Genomic DNA, 24,422 nt, shown 5'->3' with positions numbered 1-24,422 from the left:
CCATTCGAGACGACAACTTTTAGTTACAAATGTTATACACGTTTTATTCGTAGTATTGACGGTCTCACTACACTCCTCAGCATAGAGTTTTATTTAACAGTCAGCAAGATCTATTAGACGAGAGGACTTTGCACCTCAATGTGTTTTTAACTCACTAATCATGATCACTGTCACTTCACATCGTTACGATTTTTAATTTGTTTGTATATTATGTAATCATTGTTTTACTACTGAAGATGGCCTTGAGATAGGCTGACACATGTATAGACTTTGCTTCATCTAACAGATGACTTGACTTGTTTTGATAGGAGGATTTTATAAATATTTTCTTTTGTAAAATCTTAATTCCACTTTCTATTCAACTAACAAACATGACGATGCGATGAAGACCTTTTCTACTCTTAAGAAAAAAATTAGGCTAAACTTCTGAACAAGAATTTGCCTAGAGTAAAGAATAAGCTGTCTGTAGCCAAAGAACAGCCATCAGTGACCACCCTCCACCATGGTGGACCACAGCCTGCACTACATGTGAACTGAACAAAAGTGTCTGGAGTGTAAAAATTGCATTTCTATGTTTTGACTTCTTGCGCTACCTATGGGTCTTCTTAACAAACTAAGTTACACAGCTGTTCGCATCTTCACCATTCAATGTCATGTAAGAACTGGTAAGAAAATTAGTGAAAGCTGTAATTGTGCTTTTTTTTTTTTTTTTTTTTTTTTTTTAAATACGGTTTTCTTAATAACAAGAGTCAATAATTAATACCTTTTGAAGGATTGCACCTTGAAGTACCGAGCGAGTTGGCCGTGCGGTTAGGGTCGCGCAGCTGTGAGCTTGCATCCGGGAGATAGTGGGTTCGAATCCCACTGTCGGCAGCCCTGTATATGGTTTTCCGTGGTTTCCCATTTTCACACCAGACAAATGCTATGGCTGTACCTTAATTAAGGCCACGGCCGCTTCCTTCCCAGTCCTAGGCCATTCCTATCCCATCGTCGCCATAAGACCTATCTGTGTCGGTGCGATGTAAAGCCACTAGCACCTAGAAGCATAAACTCTTTTTTTTTTTTTTTTTTTTTTTTTTTTTTTTTTTTTTTTTTTTTTTTTTTTGGTATCTTATGCCAACTTTAGAACCACAAAAATCTCAAAAATGAAAAATCCAACTTTAGGCCCCTTTCTGCAGAACAGGTCACATATATTGAGGTGGAATTGTGACACCACTCCATTCCAATGACAGCTTTGTAGCCAACGGTACATTCTAATGTCTAACAGATTTTAGGATATACAATGCAAGAAATACTGATGCATCATTTTCTCCTCTGCGAACCATGTGACCTTGCCGCGGTGGGGAGGCTTGCGTGTCCCAATGATGCAGATAGCCGAGCCGCAGGTGCAACCATATCGGATGGGTATCTGTTGAGAGACCAGACTAACGAATGGTTCATCGAATAGGGGGTAGCAGCCTTTTGGTAGTTGCAAGGGCGGCAGTCTGGATGATTGACTGATACGGCCTTGTAATAATTCTCAACATGGCTTAGCTGTGTTGATACTGCTACACGGCTGAAAGCAACGGGAAACTACAGCCGTAACTAACTCCCGAGGACATGCAGCTCTCTCTGTATGAATGATGTACTGATGATGGCTTCCTCCCGGGTAAAATATTCCGGAGGTAAACTAGTCCCCCATTCGGATCTCTGGGTGGGGACTACACGAGAGGGGGCGATCATCAGGAAGATGGACACTGACATTCTGCGAGTCGGAGCGTGGAATGTTAGAAGTTTGAATCGTTGTGGTAGGTTAGAGAATCTGAAAAGGGAGATGGATAGGCTAAAGTTAGATGTAGTTGGCATAAGTGAAGTACAATGGCAGGAAGAACAAGATTTTTGGTCAGGCGACTACCGAATTATCAACACAAAACCAAACAGAGGAAATGCAGGAGTTGGTTTAATAATGAGTAAGAAAATAGGGCAGCGGGTAAGCTACTACGACCAGCATAGTGAAAGAATTATTGTCGTCAAGATAGACACCAAACCAATGCCCACCACACTAGTGCAGGTCTATATGCCTACTAGTTCAGCGGATGATGAAGAAATCGAAAGAATATATGAGGAGATAGAAGATTTAATACAATATGTAAAAGGTGACGAGAATCTAATTGTGATGGGAGACTGGAATGCAGTGGTAGGCCAAGGAAGAGAAGGTAGTACAGTAGGAGAATTTGGATTGGGACAAAGGAACGAAAGAGGAAGTCGGCTGGTTGAATTCTGCACTGATCATAATTTAGTCCTTACCAATACTTGGTTCAAACACCAAAAACAACGGCTGTATACGTGGACGAGACCTGGAGACACTGGAAGGTATCAAATAGACTTCATTATGATTAGGCAGAGATTCAGAAACCAGGTGTTGGATTGCAAAACTTTCCCAGGAGCAGACGTGGACTCTGACCACAACTTGTTGGTCATGAAATGCCATCTGAAGTTGAAGAAATTGAAGAAAGGAAAGAATGCAAAAAGATGGGATCTAGACAAGTTGAAAGAAAAGAGTGTGAGGGATTGTTTCAAGGAACATGTTGCACAAGGACTAAATGAAAAGGCTAAAGGAAACACTATAGAGGAAGAGTGGAGAGTCATGAAAAATGAGGTCAGTAGGGCTGCTGAAGAAATGTTAGGAAGGAAGAAAAGATCAACTAAGAATCAGTGGATAACTCAGGAGATACTAGACCTGATTGATGAACGACGAAAATACAAGAATGCTAGAAATGAAGAGGGCAGAAAAGAATACAGGCGATTAAAGAATGAAGTGGAAAGAAAGTGCAAGGTAGCTAAGGAAGAATGGCTGAAGGAGAAATGCAAGGATGTCGAAGGCTGTATGGTCCTGGGAAAGGTAGATGCTGCATACAGGAAAATCAAGGAAACCTTTGGAGAAAGGAAATCTCGGTGCATGAATATTAAGAGCTCAGATGGAAAGTCACTTCTAGGGAAAGGAGACAAAGCAGAAAGATGGCAGGAGCATATCCAATAGTTGTATCAAGGTAACGATGTAGAGAATTTGGTTCTGGAACATGAAGAGGCTGATGATGCTGATGAAATGGGAGACCCAATTTTGAGGTCAGAGTTTGACAGAGCTGTGAGTGACCTAAATAGGAACAAGGCACCTGGAATTGATGACATTCCCTCTGAATTACTGACTGCCTTAGGCGAAACCAGCATGGCAAGGTTATTTCATTTAGTGTGCAAGATGTATGAGACAGGAGAAGTCCCATCTGATTTTCGGAAGAATGTTGTTATACCTATTCCCAAGAAAGCCGGTGCTGACAGGTGTGAAAACTACCGCACCATTAGTTTAGTATCTCATGCTTGCAAAATTTTAACACGTATTATTTACAGAAGAATGGAAAAACAAGTTGAAGCTGAGTTGGGAGAAGATCAATTTGGCTTCAGAAGAAATGTAGGAACACGTGAAGCAATCCTGACTTTACGTCTGATCTTAGAGGATCGAATCAAGAAGGACAAGCCCACGTACATGGCATTCGTAGATCTAGAAAAGGCATTCGATAATGTTGATTGGACCAAGCTATTTATGATTCTGAAGATGATAGGGATCAGATACCGAGAACGAAGAATTATCTACAATCTGTATAAAAATCAGTCTGCAGTGATAAGAATCGAGGGCTTTGAAAAAGAAGCAGAAATCCAGAAAGGAGTGAGGCAAGGCTGCAGTTTGTCCCCTCTCCTTTTCAATGTTTACATAGAACAGGCAGTAAAGGAAATCAAAGAGAAATTTGGAAAGGGAATCACAGTCCAAGGAGAGGAAATCAAAACCTTGAGATTTGCCGATGATATTATAATTTTATCTGAGACTGCAGAAGATCTTGAGAAGTTGCTGAATGGTATGGATGAAGCCTTGGGTAAGGAGTACAAGATGAAAATAAATAAGTCCAAAACAAAAGTAATGGAGTGCAGTCGAACGAAGGCAGGTGATGCAGGAAATATTAGATTAGGAAATGAAGTCTTAAAGGAAGTAGATGAATATTGTTACTTGGGTAGTAAAATAACTAACGATGGCAGAAGTAAGGAGGACATAAAATGCAGACTAGCACAAGCAAGGAAGAGCTTTCTTAAGAAAAGAAATTTGCTCACTTCAAACATTGATATCGGAATTAGAAAGATGTTTTTGAAGACTTTCGTGTGGAGCGTGGCATTGTATGGAAGTGAAACATGGACGATAACTGGCTCAGAAAGAAAGAGAATAGAAGCTTTTGAAATGTGGTGTTACAGAAGAATGCTGAAGGTGAGATGGATAGATCGAATCACGAATGAAGAGATACTGAATCGAATTGGTGAGAGGAGATCAATTTGGCTAAATTTGACGAGAAGAAGAGTTAGAATGATAGGACACATCTTAAGACACCCAGGACTTGTTCAGTTGGTTTTTGAAGGAAGTGTAGGGGGTAAGAACGGTAGGGGTAGACCAAGGTATGAATATGACAAGCAGATTAGAGCAGATGTAGGATGCAATTGTTACGTAGAAATGAAAAGGTTAGCACAGGATAGGGTGGCATGGAGAGCTGCATCAAACCAGTCTATGGACTGATGACTCAAACAACAACAACATTTTCGAACACCATTCATCAAACTCAAGTGTTTTCACATGCTACTACATTATATAATTGGTCCGATTCATTGGCTGAATGGTCAGCGTACTGGCCTTCGGTTCAAAGGGTTCCAGGATTGATTCTCGGCCGGGTTGGGGATTTTAATCACTTCTGATTCATTCTTCTGGCTCGGGGACTGGGTGTTTGTGTCCGTCACAACACTCTCCTCTTCATATTCACACAACACACTACACTACCAACCACCACAGAAACACGCAATAGTAATTACATCCCTCCATATAGGGTTGGCGGCTGGAAGGGCATCCGGCCGTAAAACAGGGCCAAATCCACATGTGCAACACAGTTTGCACCTGCAACCCCACACGTGTGGGAAATAGCTGTAGGAAAATAAGAAGAAGAACTGTATAATGTATTTGATTCTATAGTCAAACAAATGAAAACATCACTAGAGACAGGAATCATTTCAAACGAAGGCACTGGCATTGATAACCGTTCAGATATATTGATCATATTCTCAAAGTGGCAAAAAACACAAATGTCAAATATATAGGCTGGATTTAAACACGTTTCCCAATTATGTCATAATTCACTGAAAATATTAGTTTTATATTTATAAATTTGCAGCTCAACTCACCAACAAGATCAACTGTAGAAGTCTTAACAGACACCTCAATGGTTTCAAAATATTTATTTTTCAGTTCAAGAGCTAAAAGAATACCACTGGAAACTGCAGCCCCAAGTCCATGAATGAAGATTTCTGGTTCCCCTGAGTCAAGCAACTTCTCACAACGAGATAACTGGGACTGTAATGAAATAAAACGATATCAAGAATTGGAATTAAAACACAACATAAAGAGGAAGTCCAAAAGAAGAAAATATGTGTTCAATGCAGAAAGGAGGGACAGAATGAGTATCCAGACACCTACTCAAAACTATCTTCCATATGTTCCTTGGATATACTGCCCAGTAGCCAACATTAATACTCGGTGGGGGCCCATGCTTGGCCTTTATTACAGCTTCGAACACTGCGAGGGAAACTATCAGGTGAACGTTTAGCAATCACTGACAACATGTGCAGCTTATTGTATAGGTACTTGAGCCTTAAGTTTTGTACAGCAGTGTATGAGCTAAATCTATAAACTTGACCATAATAATGGTCTATATTACATTTCTCTCCTGTTTTTCTCAGTGCCCCAGTCTAGAAAGCCAAGAATAACGGCCGAGAGGATTTGTCGTGCTGACCACACGACACCTCGTAATCTGCAGGCCTTCGGGCTGAGCAGCGGTCGCTCGGTATGCCAAGGCCCTTCAAGGGCTGTAGTGCCATGGGGTTTGGTTTGGTTTTTTTTTCAGTGCAGTATGTTTATAACTACGAGCTGCTTAGATGGAAGCAGAGGTAAATGGTAAGGTCTTTTAAGCATAGGAGACGGTGATGATCTTAACCAACATGCAGCCCTCAGCCTTATTTTATACCAGCAGCAACAGTCGTAGTGACTTTCAGGCTATAGTTTACATGTACAGAGGAGTGAGGAGTGTTCAGATACTTTTGAGCAGATGAGTGTTATTTTTCAAAATGTTGATAAGCAGTCGCATTTTACACTAACAAAGTCACAGGGAAGAATGTTCATAATGTAATTTTCTGGATACAACAAGAAAGAATACCAAGCAAAAATCTTTGCAATACCACACTGCCAATAAATTTTAATTATCTTGCTCCAGATTCACCATATTTTAAAACCTATTTCTAAATGTAATTAACTGTACCGGGTGGTACACCTCAACTCCGCACATTTAAAAGAAGCGCATTAAGGAACGCTATCTCTCCTACTAAACGTGAAACAGCTACTGCATGAAGTTGGAACATTGACCAGAAGATGTCACCATTGCATTACTGAGTAATGTGTTATTTTGAAGTTGCCTAAACTGACTGGATTTATTTGTTTTGTTTTTGTTTATTTCAAGAAGTCTAAACTTTTCTCCATAGTGGTCATTACAAACAGAGGTAATGCACTCTGGTGCAAGGTAAAAGAATTAGTGATTTAAAGAAGTTTTGTGTTCTTATGTTTTCTCAACTAAATTAATGTTCATTTTTTTGTTATTTCAAAGTTTGCAACACTTCTTTCTCATTCCGCCTGTTTTTGAATCTGGCCAAACATGAATTTTCTGTAATTAATTTTCAGCCAATTATAGGTTTCTTGTACCTTTTGAATTCGGCCAATAAAAATAAGAGGGTGTGTCCGGATTTAGTCCAGAACCCTCTCGAACTATCCCCTCGGGTATAAAAGCTGCGGCTTTCAGGCTACCTTGTCTTATTGATCATCGTCTTACTGAGTGCGTGTGTTAAGACAGAAGGCCTTCGCCTGGCAGTTCAACAGCCAAGGTAATGGCCACCAGTCTACTGGTCTAATGGCCACCGCAGACTTACACAAGGGGAAGGTTCTAATTTCTAACTATGTAACCTCCTGTTTTCTAAAATGTAAATCCTCTTTTGGCTAATGTAAAATTATATAAAGATTTTAATTGTAAATCGGAGATAGAGAGTGCATTACCCTCTTGAGTTCCCCCTCAATTTAGTTTGAGGTGACTATGATTTTGTAACTGTTTCTCCTTTCTGTAAAGCGTTAAATTAACCTGCATTCTAGTCACCTCACTAGCTTGGGATTAGCCTCTGCATCATCGGGCCGAGAGCCCAATTAGGGTTTTACACTTAATTTTCTAGGAGCGCAAGTGGACGCCTCTATTAGTTTTGTGTTCGGGCTAGTAATTTAACCTGTTCTTGTTTCCACGAAGTAGTTTGGGTAATAGATACCCCTGTGTAAAACTGTAACTTGTAGGTTGGGCCTAGAGAGGCCAGAAATTGTAAGATTTTTGCTTAAGAAATTGGGAGCCAGTCTCCTATGAGGAATTCGGAGAGAGTGTGAACTCTTGCTGGTTTTGTGTAAAACTGAGTGGGGCCTTGGAAGGCCATATTTGTAACCTTTGGAGCAAAGTGCTCTTGAATTGGGATTTCTCTCCATGACTAACTAAACGCAACATTTGCGATGTAGTAAACTTGTAAATTTGGAGCTGGAAGCACAGCACTTGTTATTTCCAAACTGCTATCTGTTCCTGTAACCTTGTTATCTCACTCTGGGGCCGATGACCTCGATGTTAGGCCCCTTTAAACAACAAGCATCATCATCATCACAGTTATTTCACTCAGTGAAAAGTCTGTTAAGTGTGTGATTTGAAAAGAAATATAACCTTTATTTTAAAGTTTTAAGTTAATCTTCGATATACTAGATAGACCCATTCCCACCAGCACCTTCTTTCACCTCTTTCTGCTCCACAAAAACAATGGTAACATTAACAAATCAGTATAACTACACACAACACACAATCAAAACTTTTTTTTTTACAACTAGCTTTATGTTGTACCGACACAGAAAGGTCTTATGGCGACGATGTGTTAGGACAGGGCTAGGAGTGGGAAGGAAGCCATGGCATTAATTAAGGTAAAGTCCCACCATTTGCCCGGTGTGAAAATGGGAAACCACGGAAAACCATCTTAGGGTTTGAACCCACTATCTCCCGAATGCAAGTTCACAGTTGTGCAACTGTAACTGCACGGCCAAGTCACTCGGTATGATCAATTCAAACTGAATAATAAAGCTGTATTACTCCACATTATACCATTCCTTATGCAGCCAGTCCCTGTTATAAATGGTGTGAAAATATCGCTCATAGGGTCGGTTGGTGCATGCATTTCAGTGGGCTTGGCAGGCTGATATGTAATAGCAATGGCTGGCTTGGTGAGGAAAGCAACGGGAAACTACCTCACTCCTCATTTCCCTAGTACGCCTCTTCAGTGACGCCTAGGCTATTTATGACAGCTGTTGGCGGAGCTGCAGAGGATCAAACCAGCCTTTGGGCTGAATACCCACCATACATATTCCACATTAATATATTATAGCAAATTTATCAACCACCTGTGCACAATGAGTCCTGCTTCTTGGCTGAATGGTGAAAAGCGCCAAAGCCTTCAGTTCAAAGGGTCCCGGGTTTGTACTACAGCCAGGCCGAGGATTTCTAGGAACATTACTTAATTTCTGTGCCTTGGGGACTAGGTATTTGTGTTTGTCTGAATACACTCTTCCCTTTTTTTTTTTACAATTGGCTTTACATCGCATCAACACACAGGTCTTGGGCAGAGCTTGCATCAAGCGGTATGGTCAGGAGGCTGCGATGCAGAAAGCAATGGGAGACCAATGCGTAACTACATCCTAGACCAAGGATGGCGAACCTATGAGACGTCTGCCACTACATAACATGCGAACACGACTTCAGCAGTACGCCGCACACCATACTAACTTATTTTAATGATTTTAATACACAATAAATAAGTCAAAAATCTGGCACCATAGCAAATTTTAACAGTACACTTCAATAAAAAGTGTCACAATTAATTCTATGGGAAATTTTTTACAAATTTAATTTTATTAGAGAAAAATATAATATCTTGTCCTTAAAATTTACCTGTTTTTGATATGTAATTTTCAGTGATGTTTGCAAAATAAAATCTTGAAACATTCAGTCAAATGGATTTATATGAAATACCTAAATGAAGTCAAATGAGGGGGTTTCATTGTGATTTTAAGGAAAATAACCAATGGCACACTAGACAGTAGAAAGTAATAAACTAGGCCTTAATTGATAAGCTAGTCAGAAAAGGTTTGCCATCCCTGTCCTAGACCAATCATGGCTGTAAAACCAATAAATATTGTTGTATACAAGAAGCACAATATACAAAACACAACTTAAAAGTTTATTGGATTGCAGTCTTTCACACAATATGTACAAAATGAAGGGAATTTAGACTTCCTTCTTATAAGGATGAACACGCTACATAAAAACATAAGTAAGTTGACTGTTTGTCGAAGAAATATTTACGTATGTACAATTTGGATTCTACATGTACACTGAAGTCTATCTTGACGAGATAGAGCGCCACAAATGAGTGAGAGTTTGGGGATAGCAGATGGCTATCTGAAGTTTAAGAAGTTCGAATTGAACTTGGTTCGAAGTTCGTACTAGCAGAATGCTAGGCAGGTTAAGGCAAGTTATACGGGAGGCAGGTATCCTGAGGCGTAGTTGTCCTGAGGTGAAACCTCCCGATCAGAATTCAGTCCACCTGTTCAGTACACATTTTCAAGAAAGTGCCTCCGTGTCTGACATACGGTGTAGCCTGATCGCTGGACACAGCTGACTGCCTGGAGCGGAGGAAACGTCGCTCCAATATATACTCGTTGGATGACGTCATATCTCATGCGTCAGCACGCTGCTGTCCACACACTCGTAGCGTCGGGTTACGTGAATGATGTTGATCCACGAAATATCACTGTAATATTTGTCACAAATGGAAGATAACAATTGCTTTTACTCAAATAAAGTCTCAAATCGAAGGTTGATTAAGAAATAATATGAAATATTTTATTTTAGAGAATACATACTTTACTGCCTTACAACAACTATTTCTGCTATGTCGCAGCGCTTCCGTAAGCGTTTTGTTCGTCCAACACTGTCGTCTGTGAAGTCTTTGCTCACTGAAGTTCTTTGGTGTCGTTTTATTGATTTTTCTCATTCAATGTAATTTGATGGACTGACACTTCATGTGCACTAACCGAATCATTAAACGATTTATTGGTACAGGGATCATGCTATTTTCCTTTTAAAATATATATATATATATATGATCATGCCATTTTTCAACAAAATACCCGCACTCCCATTCATCGGTGCCAGCCAACGAGCTAGAAAGAGAGCTCGTTGGTGCCAGCCCTGGACCTCAAGAAAAATCAAACGATGGCGCGAGTGGCGGAATGCAAGACATATGGACAAAGATAACATAAATCGCAGACATAGCACTCCCATTCATCGGTGCCAGCCCTGGACCTCAAGAAAGAAACAAAAGACGGCGCAAGCAGCAGAATGCAACACCATGGATTCCTATTTACAGCCCAGTAAATACGTATACATATTTCTTGCTAGTTACGACGGTATTTCTTAATCAACCTGGGATTTGAGGCTTTATTTGAGTAAATCAATGATTACCTTTCATTTGTGACAAATATTACAGTGATATTTCATGGATCAACATCACGTAACCGTAGTGTCGAGTAGGTTTGATGCGGGAGCGGGCTGCGGAGCTCCCGGGCGGAGGACACTACAACAAATATGACCCTCAGTCCTGAGCAGACCTTAAATGGCCAGAGGATGCCAGGCATGAAAATATCCACCTGGAATGTCAGAAGTATGGACGAAGCACGAAAAATCCACAATACAATTCAAGAAATGAAGCAGCTGGATGTTGATGTTTTGGGCATCAGCATGATGCAGTGGAAAGGCGAAGGAGAATGCGAGGTGAATGACTGGAGGGTCATCACCAACCATCGTAACGGAGTGGGATTCATTGTCCACAAACGAAAGCAGCCGCCATCTGTTATCTGCTGCATACCCCACTCAGACAGAGTCAGCATGATCAAGCTGCAAGCAAAACCCTTCCCCTTAATATCATCCAAGTTTATGCAACCAACTAGACGCAAAAGTGATGACAAAATGGAGAACTTTTATGCCCAAAAAAGGAAGGTTTAAAGAGCACAAAAAAAAAAAATGGGGTAACACTAATAATGGGTAACCTGAATGCAAAACTAGGCAGTAAAGTAAATAATACAGTAGATCCCTTCGGTCTTGGTTGCAGAAACTTTATCAATGAACATTTCTGGAATAATGTTTTACCGGCAAAGATGCACCCAGGTGCAGACATGAATTCAGACTACAACCGTGTAGTGTGGCTTAGAACAAAGCTGCGGAAAGAAAGCAGATGTTATGGGCAGAGGTGTGACTTAACTAAACTCAGGTGCAACACACACCCCCGAGGAGTTGTGAAATGCTTTCAGTGAAGTGAAGAACAGTTGAAAGGGACTACTACTCACAGTATGACAAGAAGCCCTGGATGACATAAGAAATAATCCGACTCATGAAACAAAGGAGGGAAATGAAGCTGAAGCCTGCTGCTATAGAGTCATTCAAAATAAAATTGGAAATATAATTAGGGAAGCGAAAGAAAAATGAATGAGTGAATGGTGTACAGAAATAGAAAAACTCAATGACAAACATGACCTATGTAATGTACACAAGAAAATAAAGGAAGCGACTCGTACGCTAGTTGCTTTACGTCGCATCGACACAGATAGGTCTTATGGCAACTGTACCAGGCGGTACACCTCCGCGCCGCTAATTCAAACTTTGCGTCAGTTGAAACTCCTCTACTGGAGGAAGCCTGAACTTTAACTACAGTGTTAATTCTCAAGTTTCTCAGAAGATGTCCCTACTTGTAAATATTGAAGTGTTCTGAACTGTGTAGTTTTCGATGTATTTTTGTTTTGCCTGGAGTGAGAAGTGTGAACATTCTCTTTTAGATGGCACTACTGAAGGACTACAATTATGCACCCTAGTGCGAAGTGAAAGAACTGTGTTTTTGGAGAAATTTTGTGTTCATAAGTTTGTTCTTTGTTAAATTTCTTTCTGTCATTGTTTAGGTTGGCTGTATAACCCTTCTCTTTCCGCCAGTTTTGAATTTGACCAATGAGTAATTTTTGTAATTAATTTCCCACCAATCCTGGTTTTCTTCTTCAGTTTTGACATGTAATCTTTTGGCCGTCCAATAAAAGGCTTGTGGGCGGGTGTTCTCATTCATAAAAGGTCTTGAATGTTCCGCGAGGGTATATAAACTGCTGATTTTCGGGTCTCTGGGCCACTTCAGTAACATCTATCAGTGTGTAAATTATGTAGCAGGGGGCGGGTAGCGCCTCTTTCTTCGGGCAGCGGTTCATCAATAAGATAATGGCCTTTTAATAACTTCTTTCTTGCTAGCTCAGCAGTTTAACCCTCGGGGCGGGTTCGAAACCTTTTCCATGTAACTTTACTCTAAAATGTAAAAGACTCTTGATTTAAATTCTGTCTTTTTAAACTACAAATTGGGATAGAGAGTGCCTAACCCTCTCAAGCTCCCACTCATGTTGTTTTGAGGTGACTACGTTTTCATAACTGTTTCCCTTCTACTCGTAATGTCATAAAGTTTTCTATCGTGTCACCTCCGTAGAATGGGATTAGCCCTTGCATAAGCGGCCTAGGGCCAAATTAGGTTTTAATAAAGTATATTCGGAGTGCAAGTTTCGCCTCCACTCAAGTTGGTATTTTGGAGGCCATGTAATTGACCTGTTTCTTAACTTAATAGGCCTCAGTAGGTTGGGTATTTTTACCCCTGTGTCTATGTCCTTGGAGGACAGCTTGAAGGTCGAGTTTGGTGTGGCCTTTAATAGGCTGGAACTTTGAGAGCGGGTTGCGCTTCCAAAAAATTTGTTTCTGTGTGCCTCGAGGAGGCTTTACTGTGTAATTGGGAGCAAGAGCTCCTGGGAATGATTGGGATCTTCTGCCCCTTTGTTGAATATTGTATATGGATAAAGTTGGGTTTATAGCTCAAGGATTGTAAGTCTGGGTCTCGAAACCCAAATCCTGTAACTACTGTAATTGTACATTCTCGATTTGTTGTTAGGCTACTCTGTACCTGTCATTCTTGTTATTTCTTGATTTTGCAAAGAAAATATAACCTTGTTAAATTTTAAATTAACTTTAATTTCGTAAGTGGAGACCTGTTCATCCCTGCACCTTCTTTCACCTCTAACTACCACGGAGAACTCCATAACAGCAACAATGGGACAGGAAAGGCCTAGGAATGGGAAGGAAGTGGCCGTGGCCTTAATTAAGGTATAGCCCCAGCATTTGCCTGGTGTGAAAATGGAAAACCACAGAAAACCATCTTCAGGGCTGCCGAGAGTGGGGTTCGAACCCACTATCTCCCGGATGCAAGCTCACAGCTGCGCGCTCCTAACCGCACGGCCAACTCGCCCAGTGTGACTCGTACGGAGAAAGGGCGTATGACCATAATTATTGTGAACAAACATGGAAACCCGGTCTTAGGAGTGGAGGAAAAATGTCAAAGAAAGCAAGTACTAAAGAATGCTGAGACTTTAGAGCAATCAGCCTTATTTCTCAAAATTATGCATGGGTGAATTTATTCGAAACATGAGGAAAATGTGGTTGAATCTCGATTTGGATTCCATAGTGGTCTGGGCAACTTGGGGCCTTGTGAAAGGTCAATTGTAAAAATAAAGTTTGTGATGAAATCCACGAAGAGATTCCCTGGCTAATAGGTGCTTTTATGGCCTTAGAAAACATCTCAAGTCTTGATTACTGAAGAGGAAAACAAAATAATGATCTATAAGATCTTAGTGAGATCTGTACTAAAATATGATTCTGAAACGTGGCATCTGTCAAAATCTTATGAAAGACAGTTTGGTATCTTCAAGAGAAGAATTATGAGATGCATTTTTGGGCAAACAGAAGAAAATGATGGAGAAGACAATACAACCATGAGCTTACCAGGATTATTTAATGAACCCAACATTGTTAAAGTCATCAAGACAATGAGATTAGAGTGCACTGGACATTTATTTCATGCCAATGACAATAGAGTGATGAAGAGGATATTTAATACATTGCCAGAAGGATCCCAAAAAGTTGGAAGATCAAGGCTGAGGTGGGAAGAATGCGTGCATGATGATGATGATGATGATGATGATGGAGTGTGTGTGTGTGTACCTTTTTTTTTTTTTTCCTCAGTGAGCTTGAAAACTGACTTGATTATGAATATTGTGATTTATTTCATATGGCAGCATGAAGGACACTGCTACACCTTAAGTTTTATAAACAATATAATCTGGTATATTATCAATGCTTACACTTAAGTTGGTTTGTTTTGGTAATGTTTGGTGATTTTCATAAAAATAAAAGTAGGCCTAGGTCTAACTAGTGGAGTTGACAGCAGGGATAAGCCGTACTTAGGACAGCCAAATTTGCATTTTTGAGAACCTTACATAATACACATGATGCTGTATAGGCTTTTGGGCTTATACCCTGTCAAGAAAATAAGGTGAAATTCTTTACATTTCGCAGAGAACTGCGCTCTGCGTCATCAGAAGAAAATATTGACTGTCTCGAGAAAGCTTTTCTCGTAGAGAGCACAGTTCACTGTGAAACGTAAAGAATTTCACCTTATTTTCTTGACACGGCATAAGCCCAAACACCTATACAGCATCATGTCTATTAGTACGGGCCGTGAAAGCATCAATGGCAACCTTACATAATTCCAAGTATACCACTAAAAAGTGGAGGTGGAAAGTGCTCTTGGTACAATTTTATCTAAGGCTCACAAGCGCAGAACCGCTATTTAATGTCCATTTGTCATTGATTAGTTTCTAGCATGACGTACCAATGTCTTTGTTGCTATGGTACCATATTAAAACAGTATGCCTCTGACTGAGTGCAAGAGTGAATTCAGGTTCATCCTGTCTCCTGACTTGCTGAAAAATGTTGTCAGAACTGTTGCAGTACAAGGAACACTTATGGTGAAAACGATAAGAATAGAGAGATAAAAACACAAGTCAATAAAAGGTCATTATAACAAACAGATAGAAGTAACGACTTTATTTAGCTCATCAAAATGTCAAAGTCATGATAAGAAATCGAAAGAAAAGTATCATAAACAATTATAGATCCTTTTACTGTACCTGATAACTGGACTTTCTTGTAACATACACATCATTGTGTCTGCGAGGCAATTTATGGGGAGCTCGTTTCCTCATGACATGTTCGCCTTTGTTTTTCAACTTCTCTTGTGTTCTAACGTTTGGTTCCGACTGTGCCATTAGGACACACGACGTGGATGAAAATAATGTTTATAACAGTGAAACATATAGGTAAACAAACTTATAGGTTATGACCAACAAAAAAAATAATGATGAAATTAAATTCCGATCAAAGCATCGACCTCGAACGATACCGAAGGATCGTAACCGACGTTGCCGAATGTCCAAGAAATTTCAAGCGAATTTTGTGTCATGTTAATGCTTAATTTAAATCAATTTAACAGTGTATTAAGAATTAATAGCAATTTTCAATCTCTGTTTTAACACTTACAGTACAGAAAGGCTGTTGAAAGAAGAAAATGTCAAACATTTCAAGATTTTCACTGAGAGAGAATTGCAACATGCAGTGAGTTTTTCTGATCGATTTATAAGATCGAACTTGAAATCGACAATTTCATCAAACGCGCTGAAGTTGGATGGGAGTTAGTAAACATTGTTCGTTGTTTATTTTTTTGTTACCATTGATTTGACTGAAAAAAATTTACGGCGACATGAGTAACCCTCCGGCAAATAATGAAACTGTGGATCCTAAAAACGTAATAAAAGCCAGAGAGTTACTGTATCGGCTCATGATAAGGTAAGTGAACTCTAAGCATTCAGATTGCATGTCCATACGTAACCTTTAAATTTGTTTGTATAATTGCACTCGTCAACTTTAGTAGGCTGTGTAAGTACATTTGTTTACATAATTTTACACGTCAACGTTGGTATGTAAACGAATCAGTGACATGAAGTTCTGATTCAGTAATTTGTTTCTATTTTACCTACTTGCAGTTGTGTGGCAGTCTTCTTCTGATATTTCTGTGGGTTTTTAAAAAAAATAAGAATTTGTAAAGAGAAATTAATTTTGTGTTCTCCCCAAAATAATCATTGGGGAAAGATGGTTCTCAAAGTATGCTTTTGTTAGTATTTTATACTAATTTAATTAAAGCATTAATGACTAATGCAACTAAAATAACTATATTTTACTTTCAGCCAGCTGTTTTATGATGGGCATCAAAGTCTTGCCGTTGGGTTGTCAGCTATAGCTCAAGCTGATCCGCCATGTCCTCCATCAGACCGCCTATTGCATGTGGTTTTAGCAGGATTGCAACATGAACCGGACCGCCAGCAGAAGCCCACTCCTGCTCCAGTTGTACAGGAAAACTTGCTGGGACCTGGCTTAGGTTTGGTTCTTTATTATATCTTAATGCAAAGGTTATGGTTGTTACTGTCATATTTCTCCTGCATAGTATTATCACAGTCACTCATCAGTATGGTTGTACTTCCATAGAGCCTTAACGAGTATCAAGAAGTAATTTATGTTGCCATGTTTGCGTTGATATTAGATGTTTCTTCAGTAGTGAGTTAGGTGGATAGGCAGAGTTATATACTGCTAATGCTTTTTATAACTTGGTATTTTTAACTTAAGTCTGCAAGTCTATCCTTAGTTCATAGCATATTGTAAGAGGAAGTGAGTTAATAGTTAATAGGTGGTGGTGGCAGACTGCGCTAGTGTAGCTAGGGGTGAACTGACCTTGTGGGTGAGCAGCGTTGCTCGCGTTAATACAATAAGCAGGCGCGGCACTATACAAAACGTACACGAAATAAATTCTCTAACACTTCCAATTGCCAGAATGACCTTTGAATTATTCCCTTTCATGTGCCATGTGTGTACAGACCAGGAATATTTGAATAGAGGAAGCTGGTAAACACACTAATTTAATGGCTTAATGTTATCCTCTGAAAAGATTTGAACGTCAGTAATTTTGAAATGACTTACAAAGTATTGAGATATAGTTGAAACTATTATGCATTTTACATTATCTAAGATGTAAACAAAAAGTTTTAACTCACCCTCAAAAGCTTTAGTTGCCCGTCACCTTGGAGAACCTCTGGGATGATTTTGCTGATTTGGACGATAGCAGCTATTTCCTTATTTCCTTTGTACAGATTTGTTACACTGACTTCCATCACACGTAAAACCAATTACTTTCACCCCAGCTTGTTCCAATTGAATTATGACCTGAATTATTATTTTTGACAATAGTTCTCCAGGAGTTGCATTCTTGCTAGCATACATTGCTATGGGCTAGATCCAGCTGTGCAACAAAGGGACAAACATGAATACAAGCGCATGATTGGCAAGGACATTCTTTTTGTCATAGGGAGTTTCATCTCCTAAATCAACAAATCCGTCAGCTGTCAGTTTAGTTGTATTAAATCTAGTGTCTTCTATCAATTTCACTTCATCAAAAATCACTATACCTAGACGCTTGTTTTCATCTTGCTTATTTAAATAAAAATCTTTAATTGCATTCACGGCATTTCCATTAATACCATAATTGCAGTTGAGTCGTCTCAAATGAGCTTCGGTAGGGAGAGGAAGTAACTCATGCTTCAAATAATGTCTGTAAACCTTAGGGGATTTGATTTTCAAAAGCAAACTATCTTATATAAATTCATAGCATTAGTTTAGCCCGTAGACCGGCGTAATTTGTAATGTTACAAGTGAGTGGAATTAGTGAAATCTTACGTGGACAGCGTCTTAGAGGAGAGATGTGTTCTTTGTGATGTCCACCAACCCACCAGCCCGCCCCAAGAAGTACATTTACTTTTATAACCTAATTAAGATTATTATATGCCATGTTCATTTCTGAAGTAGCTACTTGTATTCTTATTGGCCAGTGTAAAGTGGCACATGACCTCCCTCGCGTCAAGTATGTTGATGATAATCCGTTACCAACCGCAGCACAATAAAAGCTCTTCGCGGCTTCTAACAGCTGTCCAGACCAATGGTTTTGTCCACGGCAAGAATCCTAACCGTCCAGACCAATTGTCTTGTCCACGGCAACAATCCTAACCGTCCAGACCAATCGTCTTGTCTACGGCAAGATTCCTAACCGTCCAGACCAATCGTCTTGTCTAGATCCTATCCTAACCATATACGAAACTAGGGGCCTAAGGCCGCTTCACGGACGGCAATAGCGGGAAACAATTTGAAGCATAGTTCCTAAGTGGAGAGGTTGGCAGCACTGAGCACTACCGCGGAACCTGCTTTCCAAGAAGTCCACGAGCAAGAAAACAAATGACAGTCGTTACACATAGCGGTCCACGGACTGAACTAATGATAAATTCATTAGAATAGCTCATACCTTTTGGGCTGGTGCTACATTTCTTGAGCATTGTGTCCACAGTTATTTTTGTTTCTTGCTAAGGAACTTAAGACTGTCTTCACTTGACATATTGACATTATTTGCAATCTGCTTTAATTTAGCTCTGCATACAACTAATTTCTTTTTGGTTCTAATTAAATTCATACCAAGGTTTTTAACCTGTCTCCACAAATTTAGAATAGTTCTAGATGCATCAGCGTCACTATCAGGTACTTTACATGGCAAACTGAGACCATGTTCTTCTATTTTCACAATTGGCCAAAGAAACTTTTTACATTCAGGACCTCAGAATGAGGCTCCATCTGCCATCTACTGGAGCTTACAGTGAACTCCTACGCAGAAGGGAAGAAAAGAAAAAAGAAATCGACTTCTATACCTCAGATGCCATGTTGGTGAGAAACTGGACCAAAGAAAATCAAGATCAAAGACATATCATAACACGACTTTCCATTCATGGTTTTCACCACAAGATATGCACAGTGAAGTCTTTTCATAATCCAGATGTTAACTGTATATGAAGAGCAGTTTGCTATTGTCTCCTATAGAGCTTGCCTCATGTCTATTCATGTGGCTGCTACATTCTGTGAAAATAATGTAATCGCGAAGTTTGAAAGTGTCATGGCCTGTGCTGTATCCTCGAAGTAAACATATGAAAGTCTCATAACTTAGCATGTGGCGTGAACATTAACATGGCCTACTAGGAATTTTTTTAATCATTCACATCGCAATGCAAGTAAGTCTGTGCTCATTAATTCAAGTTTCATCCTGTGTTAAACATACAATTCACTGATCTCCCAAGGGGTACTTCATTACAAGTTTTGTCAACTGTCCAATTTAGAATGTGCTGCTGTCTCAGGATTAACCTGGAGCTAATGCCCCCCCAGCACCCACCTGCTTATCTCCCAGCCCATTGGTTTTGTCACTAACTGGACCTAACCAAATCAGACAGATGGTTTTTGTCCCAAGGTGGACCTAACCCTAATCGATACCAATAGCTTTTTCACTAGCCAGACCTAACTAATCCAGACCAGTGATTCCGTCACTGGCTGGACCTAACTAATCCAGGCCAATGGTCTTGTCACAAACCAGATACTAGTCAGACCTAAGTTCCTAAGTAGGCAGCCTTGTGTAGTGCACTGTGATGTGCAAGCTGCGCCATGGGATTCCTGACCTCTCTTTTGCACCCCTATTAGTAGAGTTTTACTCAGCTTAAAAAGAAGACTGTTGTCATGCTCATAAAACCAAACCCTGCGGTACAATAGCCACAAATGGCCCTGGCCTACCAAGCGACCGCTGCTCAGCCCAAAGGCCTACAGATTATGAGGTGTCGTGTGGTCAGCACAGCGGATCTCGGCTGTTATTCTTGGCTTTCTAGACCGGGGCCGCTATCTCACTGTCAGATAGCTCTTCAGTTGTAATCACATTGGCTGAGTGGACCTCGAACCAGCCCTCAGATGCAGGTAAAAATCCCTGACCTGGCCAGGAATTGAACCTGGGGCCTCCGGGTAAGAGGCAGGCACACTACCTCTACACTGCGGGACCAGCTGTCGTGCTCATACACAACATAAATTTAGGTACTGGCATAGTAAATCAGGCTTGGATGATTGCACAACTGCATTGACATTCATTGCATCTACAAGTTCTTATGAGGTACTCCTGGGACATACTATATGCCTCAATTCCAAAAGTATGTGGTGAATTAATTTTATGTTACCCTGGGATTTTACTGTCTTCAGAGGAACTAATACAAAAGATGTATATATATCTGTACTCTAAAATATCCAACAACTACACCCAGACACTTAGGTATATACTATATGTCTTTTCAACTTTTATGGCGGGTAACCTTCAGCGTTGGAATGGCCAGTTGAAAGCAGTATGAGACATCACAGCCAGAGTGTGACAGATAACGCACCGGGCGAGTTGGCCGTGCGCGTAGAGGCGCGCGGCTGTGAGCTTGCATCCGGGAGATAGTAGGTTCGAATCCCACTATCGGCAGCCCTGAAGATGGTTTTCCGTGGTTTCCCATTTTCACACCAGGCAAATGCTGGGGCTGTACCTTAATTAAGGCCACGGCCGCTTCCTTCCAACTCCTAGGCCTTTCCTATCCCATCGTCGCCATAAGACCTATCTGTGTCGGTGCGACGTAAAGCCGCTAGCAAAAAAAAAAAAAAAAAAAACAGATAACGCACTCACAGGATTGCCGGTGAAGCGTAACCTTACCCACCTAAGTGCATTATTTCATTCAGTTCACTGTGATATATAGTAATCGCCACATAACGAAATATCCCAGAAAGTAAATATCGCCGCCCGATGCTCTTCTTTTCTCTTTTTTGTAATGGCTGATCACTGCTGCCAACCTGCCTGGTTACATATTAAAATCACCAGAAATAACCATAACAAACTAACCTAAATGTAAACACCGATAATAAATGTTTCCCTACCCTAGTAAATGATAAAAGTTAAGATGAAATAAATCAAGATATTCATAATTAAGTCGGTTTCCACACTCAATGAGAAATTAAGGAAATAAACACCCTTTCTCACTCAAATTAATGTTACATATATCTGTCTTTATTTTGATATGCAGTAGGTGTACTATAACCATATTCTTGAAAAGAGGGGCGTGTTAAACGATGCAATTTGTTTAATAAGTCTTTGCAGTGTGATTTTCGAAAGTCCAATGACTTCCCTTTCTTTTGCGCGAACATTTCCTTCTCTCTTCAATACCGGTAACCAGTAGCCAAAGGAGAGAGATTGGGCATATTTTCAGCCTGCAGGCTGGCTATATCTTCACGGTTATCAGGAAACATATAGGAATACTAATGTGCCAAGCTACATGAACGGAAATTAGGTCAGCTTTCAATCTCACTGCAGAATTGAATAGTAGTTCTACTATCTACTTCTATCGTTTTCACATACACCGAGGTGCCGGTATTTTGTCCCGCAAGAGTTCTTTATGTACCAGTAGATCTAGACATGAGGCTGGAGTATTTGAGCACTTTCAAATACCGCCGAACTCGAATCGCCAACCTGAGCTAGTCATACATTCTCTCCTTCACTCGCTTAAATTAATGTTAAAACATTTCCTGCCTTTATTCTGATGTATGCATTACTATAACTACATTCTTAAAGGAAGGGGGGAGGGAATATAGATTGTATAATTCATTGCGATTTCTGCAAGTTCAAGGACTTACCACATAAGACATATGCCCTTCCTTTTAATAATAATGCTAACAGCTTTACATCCCACTAAGAACTTTTACGGTTTTCGGCATTTGGCATTTTAAACATATTTTCAGCTTACAAGTTGGTGTATCTCAAGCTTTCAACATAATGGAAACCAATGTACAGGAGCACTATGAGTCGAACAACATTACCAGATTTTTACATATATTTGGCTTAAATCACATGAAGACAGGTTGTGATGCAAGAATTGGATAGGAAAGAGGGCTAGGATTTAAAATGTAAATAAGCGTACAGACACAGCACTAGCCTGAAATGAAAATGACGGGCAAAAAAAAAACTTCAGACCTGCCAACTGTGGGGTTCGAATACATCTCCTGAAACCAAGCTCACAGCAATGTGATCAAACTGCACAGCCAGTTCACTCAGTTTCTTATGACGCGTAATAGGCCTACCACATGGGCGACCCACTTACCTGTATAGGCTCCGTGCGCTGCCAGGAAAAATGCACCGCTACGCTGTGAGTGGCGAATATTGTAAGTTAATGCGATCACCGCGCACATATCTCTGTCGTTCCACAGCGTGTTGCTATGGCCGACTAAATAATAACAGTGGGATTTCAGAGTGTTTTATGCAACAACAATAGGCCAAATTATTCCAGACTTCAAGAAAGTGGTCATGTATTAAATTTACAAGAAAAACTGTTCGGGGGAAATGGCAATAGAGCGAATAACTGCAAATATGATAAGAGAAAAACGTTGGTTCACTAGAGAGAGTACCATTTCACGATAGAGGCAACATAGTATTTTATGTATTATTTGTGGTGATAACGAGACTAATTTTCATGTACACATTCAATAATGCTATCTTCAGAAAAATATATTTGCCCCATCTCTAATACGATATCATGTTAGCGTAGGTTAAAGTTGAGAGGGAGGCTTTGGTAAAATAATAAAAATATATCCATGAAATGCAAGCATATTTCTGCTGTTATTTATACAGTTTACTCAGAACATGTCACCTTGTGTACCGATGAACCCTGTGAATTGTCTGCACCTCTCATCTAAAAAGCGCGGAAAGAGAAATACAACAAGGAGAAGAGCTTATAGAGGAACTTTTTCCGATAAAAAGGCACAGGTTTGATGTTGGACCAGTTGAAAATATCAGAATATCTTAACGTTGCCAATAAATGATTGTGTCTGTATTTATAATATGATCGCGACCACCTCTGTAATATAACGGTTAGCGCTACCAGTTTTCTTCGTCAGGGGCCCGGGTTTGATTTCCGATACAGACAGAAATTTAAGATTGACATGAGGGTACATGCAGCTCATGTTCATTAGGGGTTGCTTGAAAAGAGTTGCACCACCTTGAGGCGAAAACAGAACTTTACTTATGTAAAATGCGGTATTTCTCTGAGCTATTGATATTGTGTAATGGAGGCCAATTTCTATAATTACAGTATATTTGTCCACTGCCTTTTTAAATCCATTTCGTGAGGTTGTGACAGAATACTATAAAATTTCACATTGTGATCTGTAGTACGGTATGTTATTATTATTATTATTATTATTATTATTATTATTATTATTATTATTATTATTATTATTATTATTATTATTATTATTATTATTATTATTATTTTGCACACTTTCGTGGTAATGATATTCAAGCAATTGTACAGATTTTAGGAAATCAAAGCTGAATAAACCTTAATGTAAACTACAGTTCTACGTAGAATTTGAATCCATAAATTTCCGTACAGTTCCAGTCGTGGCAATGACCACCGTCTTCTGCATAGTCTTGTAGATGTTGGTGTTGACATCCAACTTCTTCAATAATTTGTTTGTAATTGTTAACCTTTGCATTGTGTTAGGAGTAACTGTGTATTAAATACTGTAAATGTACAAATCCGGAATCACTTCCTGCGATTTACTGCTAACATCCACCGTATTTTCAAATCCATTTCGTGAGGTCGTGAATGAAAGCTCTGTATTACTGTATCTATTAATGCAGCCAAGAACAAGCACATCATTCTCTCGTAACGTTGTGACATTAAAAAATTATCATCTGAAGACAGCACTGGAAAATGATTGAATAAATGCATGTAAACGTCACACACATTCCAACTTCTTATGGCGAGCTGTTGATGAAGATGACTCTAAGTAGTTCACGTAGTATCCACACGCAGCAGCTCAGTGCTATATGCACGGAGCCTATATGGATCTTCAATTCTTCAATTATACATGTATGCAAAAACATTATGCACCTTAGTAAGAGGTACTTCCCTAGTTGGTTCTCTGATTGGTGCACGTATAACAAATATGTTTGGGAAGAAATACTTTTATTTTATATTTATTTATATCATAAAGAAGTCATGTTGTCATAGCAAAACGAATATGCAACGAAGAAATGAATCCGAAGAGATAAGCATTATTTACTGCATTAAATATTAGTTTATTTACATGTTAAGCGATATGTAGTAGTAATAATAATAACAACAACAAACGTGTGCAATAAGGAAAAAGGAAATAAATACAAGTAAATATAAATATAATTTACAACATTTAGAGCCATTCCATGGTCACTGAATTACAAAGCAGGGGTATGAATAAACAAACATAATAAACATGAATACTAATATTTAAAAAGCAAAAAGCAAA

General features: G+C 39.6%; 2 protein-coding genes across 4 annotated transcripts in view; one reads left to right on the top strand and one right to left on the bottom strand.

Annotated features, from left to right (window-relative positions):
* Positions 1–15,564, bottom strand: part of LOC136876475 (transmembrane protein 203) — a 36,253-nt gene extending 20,689 nt beyond the window's left edge. The window contains exons 1-2 of one of the 3 annotated variants that reach the window (XM_067150466.2): positions 15,281–15,564; positions 5,248–5,416 (exon numbers count right to left, since the gene is read on the bottom strand). In XM_067150466.2, the coding sequence (XP_067006567.1) occupies positions 5,248–5,416; positions 15,281–15,418 (307 nt within the window). In that variant the 5' untranslated portion in view covers positions 15,419–15,564. Of the gene's footprint in view, positions 1–5,247; positions 5,417–15,280 lie in introns of those variants that run through there. The other 2 variants (XM_067150468.2, XM_067150467.2) reach the window with 2 other exon arrangements.
* A 247-nt stretch (positions 15,565–15,811) lies between these two features.
* The window catches only part of CstF50 (cleavage stimulation factor subunit 1 Cst50), a 69,152-nt gene continuing 60,541 nt past the window's right edge, over positions 15,812–24,422 (top strand). The window contains exons 1-2 of the mRNA XM_067149331.2: positions 15,812–15,995; positions 16,394–16,584. Coding sequence (XP_067005432.2) covers positions 15,910–15,995; positions 16,394–16,584 — 277 coding nt within the window. The 5' untranslated portion in view covers positions 15,812–15,909. The remainder of the gene's footprint in view (positions 15,996–16,393; positions 16,585–24,422) is intronic.

This window comes from Anabrus simplex, chromosome 6 (assembly GCF_040414725.1).
Source record: "Anabrus simplex isolate iqAnaSimp1 chromosome 6, ASM4041472v1, whole genome shotgun sequence".
NCBI lineage: Eukaryota > Metazoa > Arthropoda > Insecta > Orthoptera > Tettigoniidae > Anabrus > Anabrus simplex.
The sequence above is the reverse complement of the archived record's forward strand: the minus strand, read 5'-3'. Positions and strand labels throughout refer to the sequence as shown.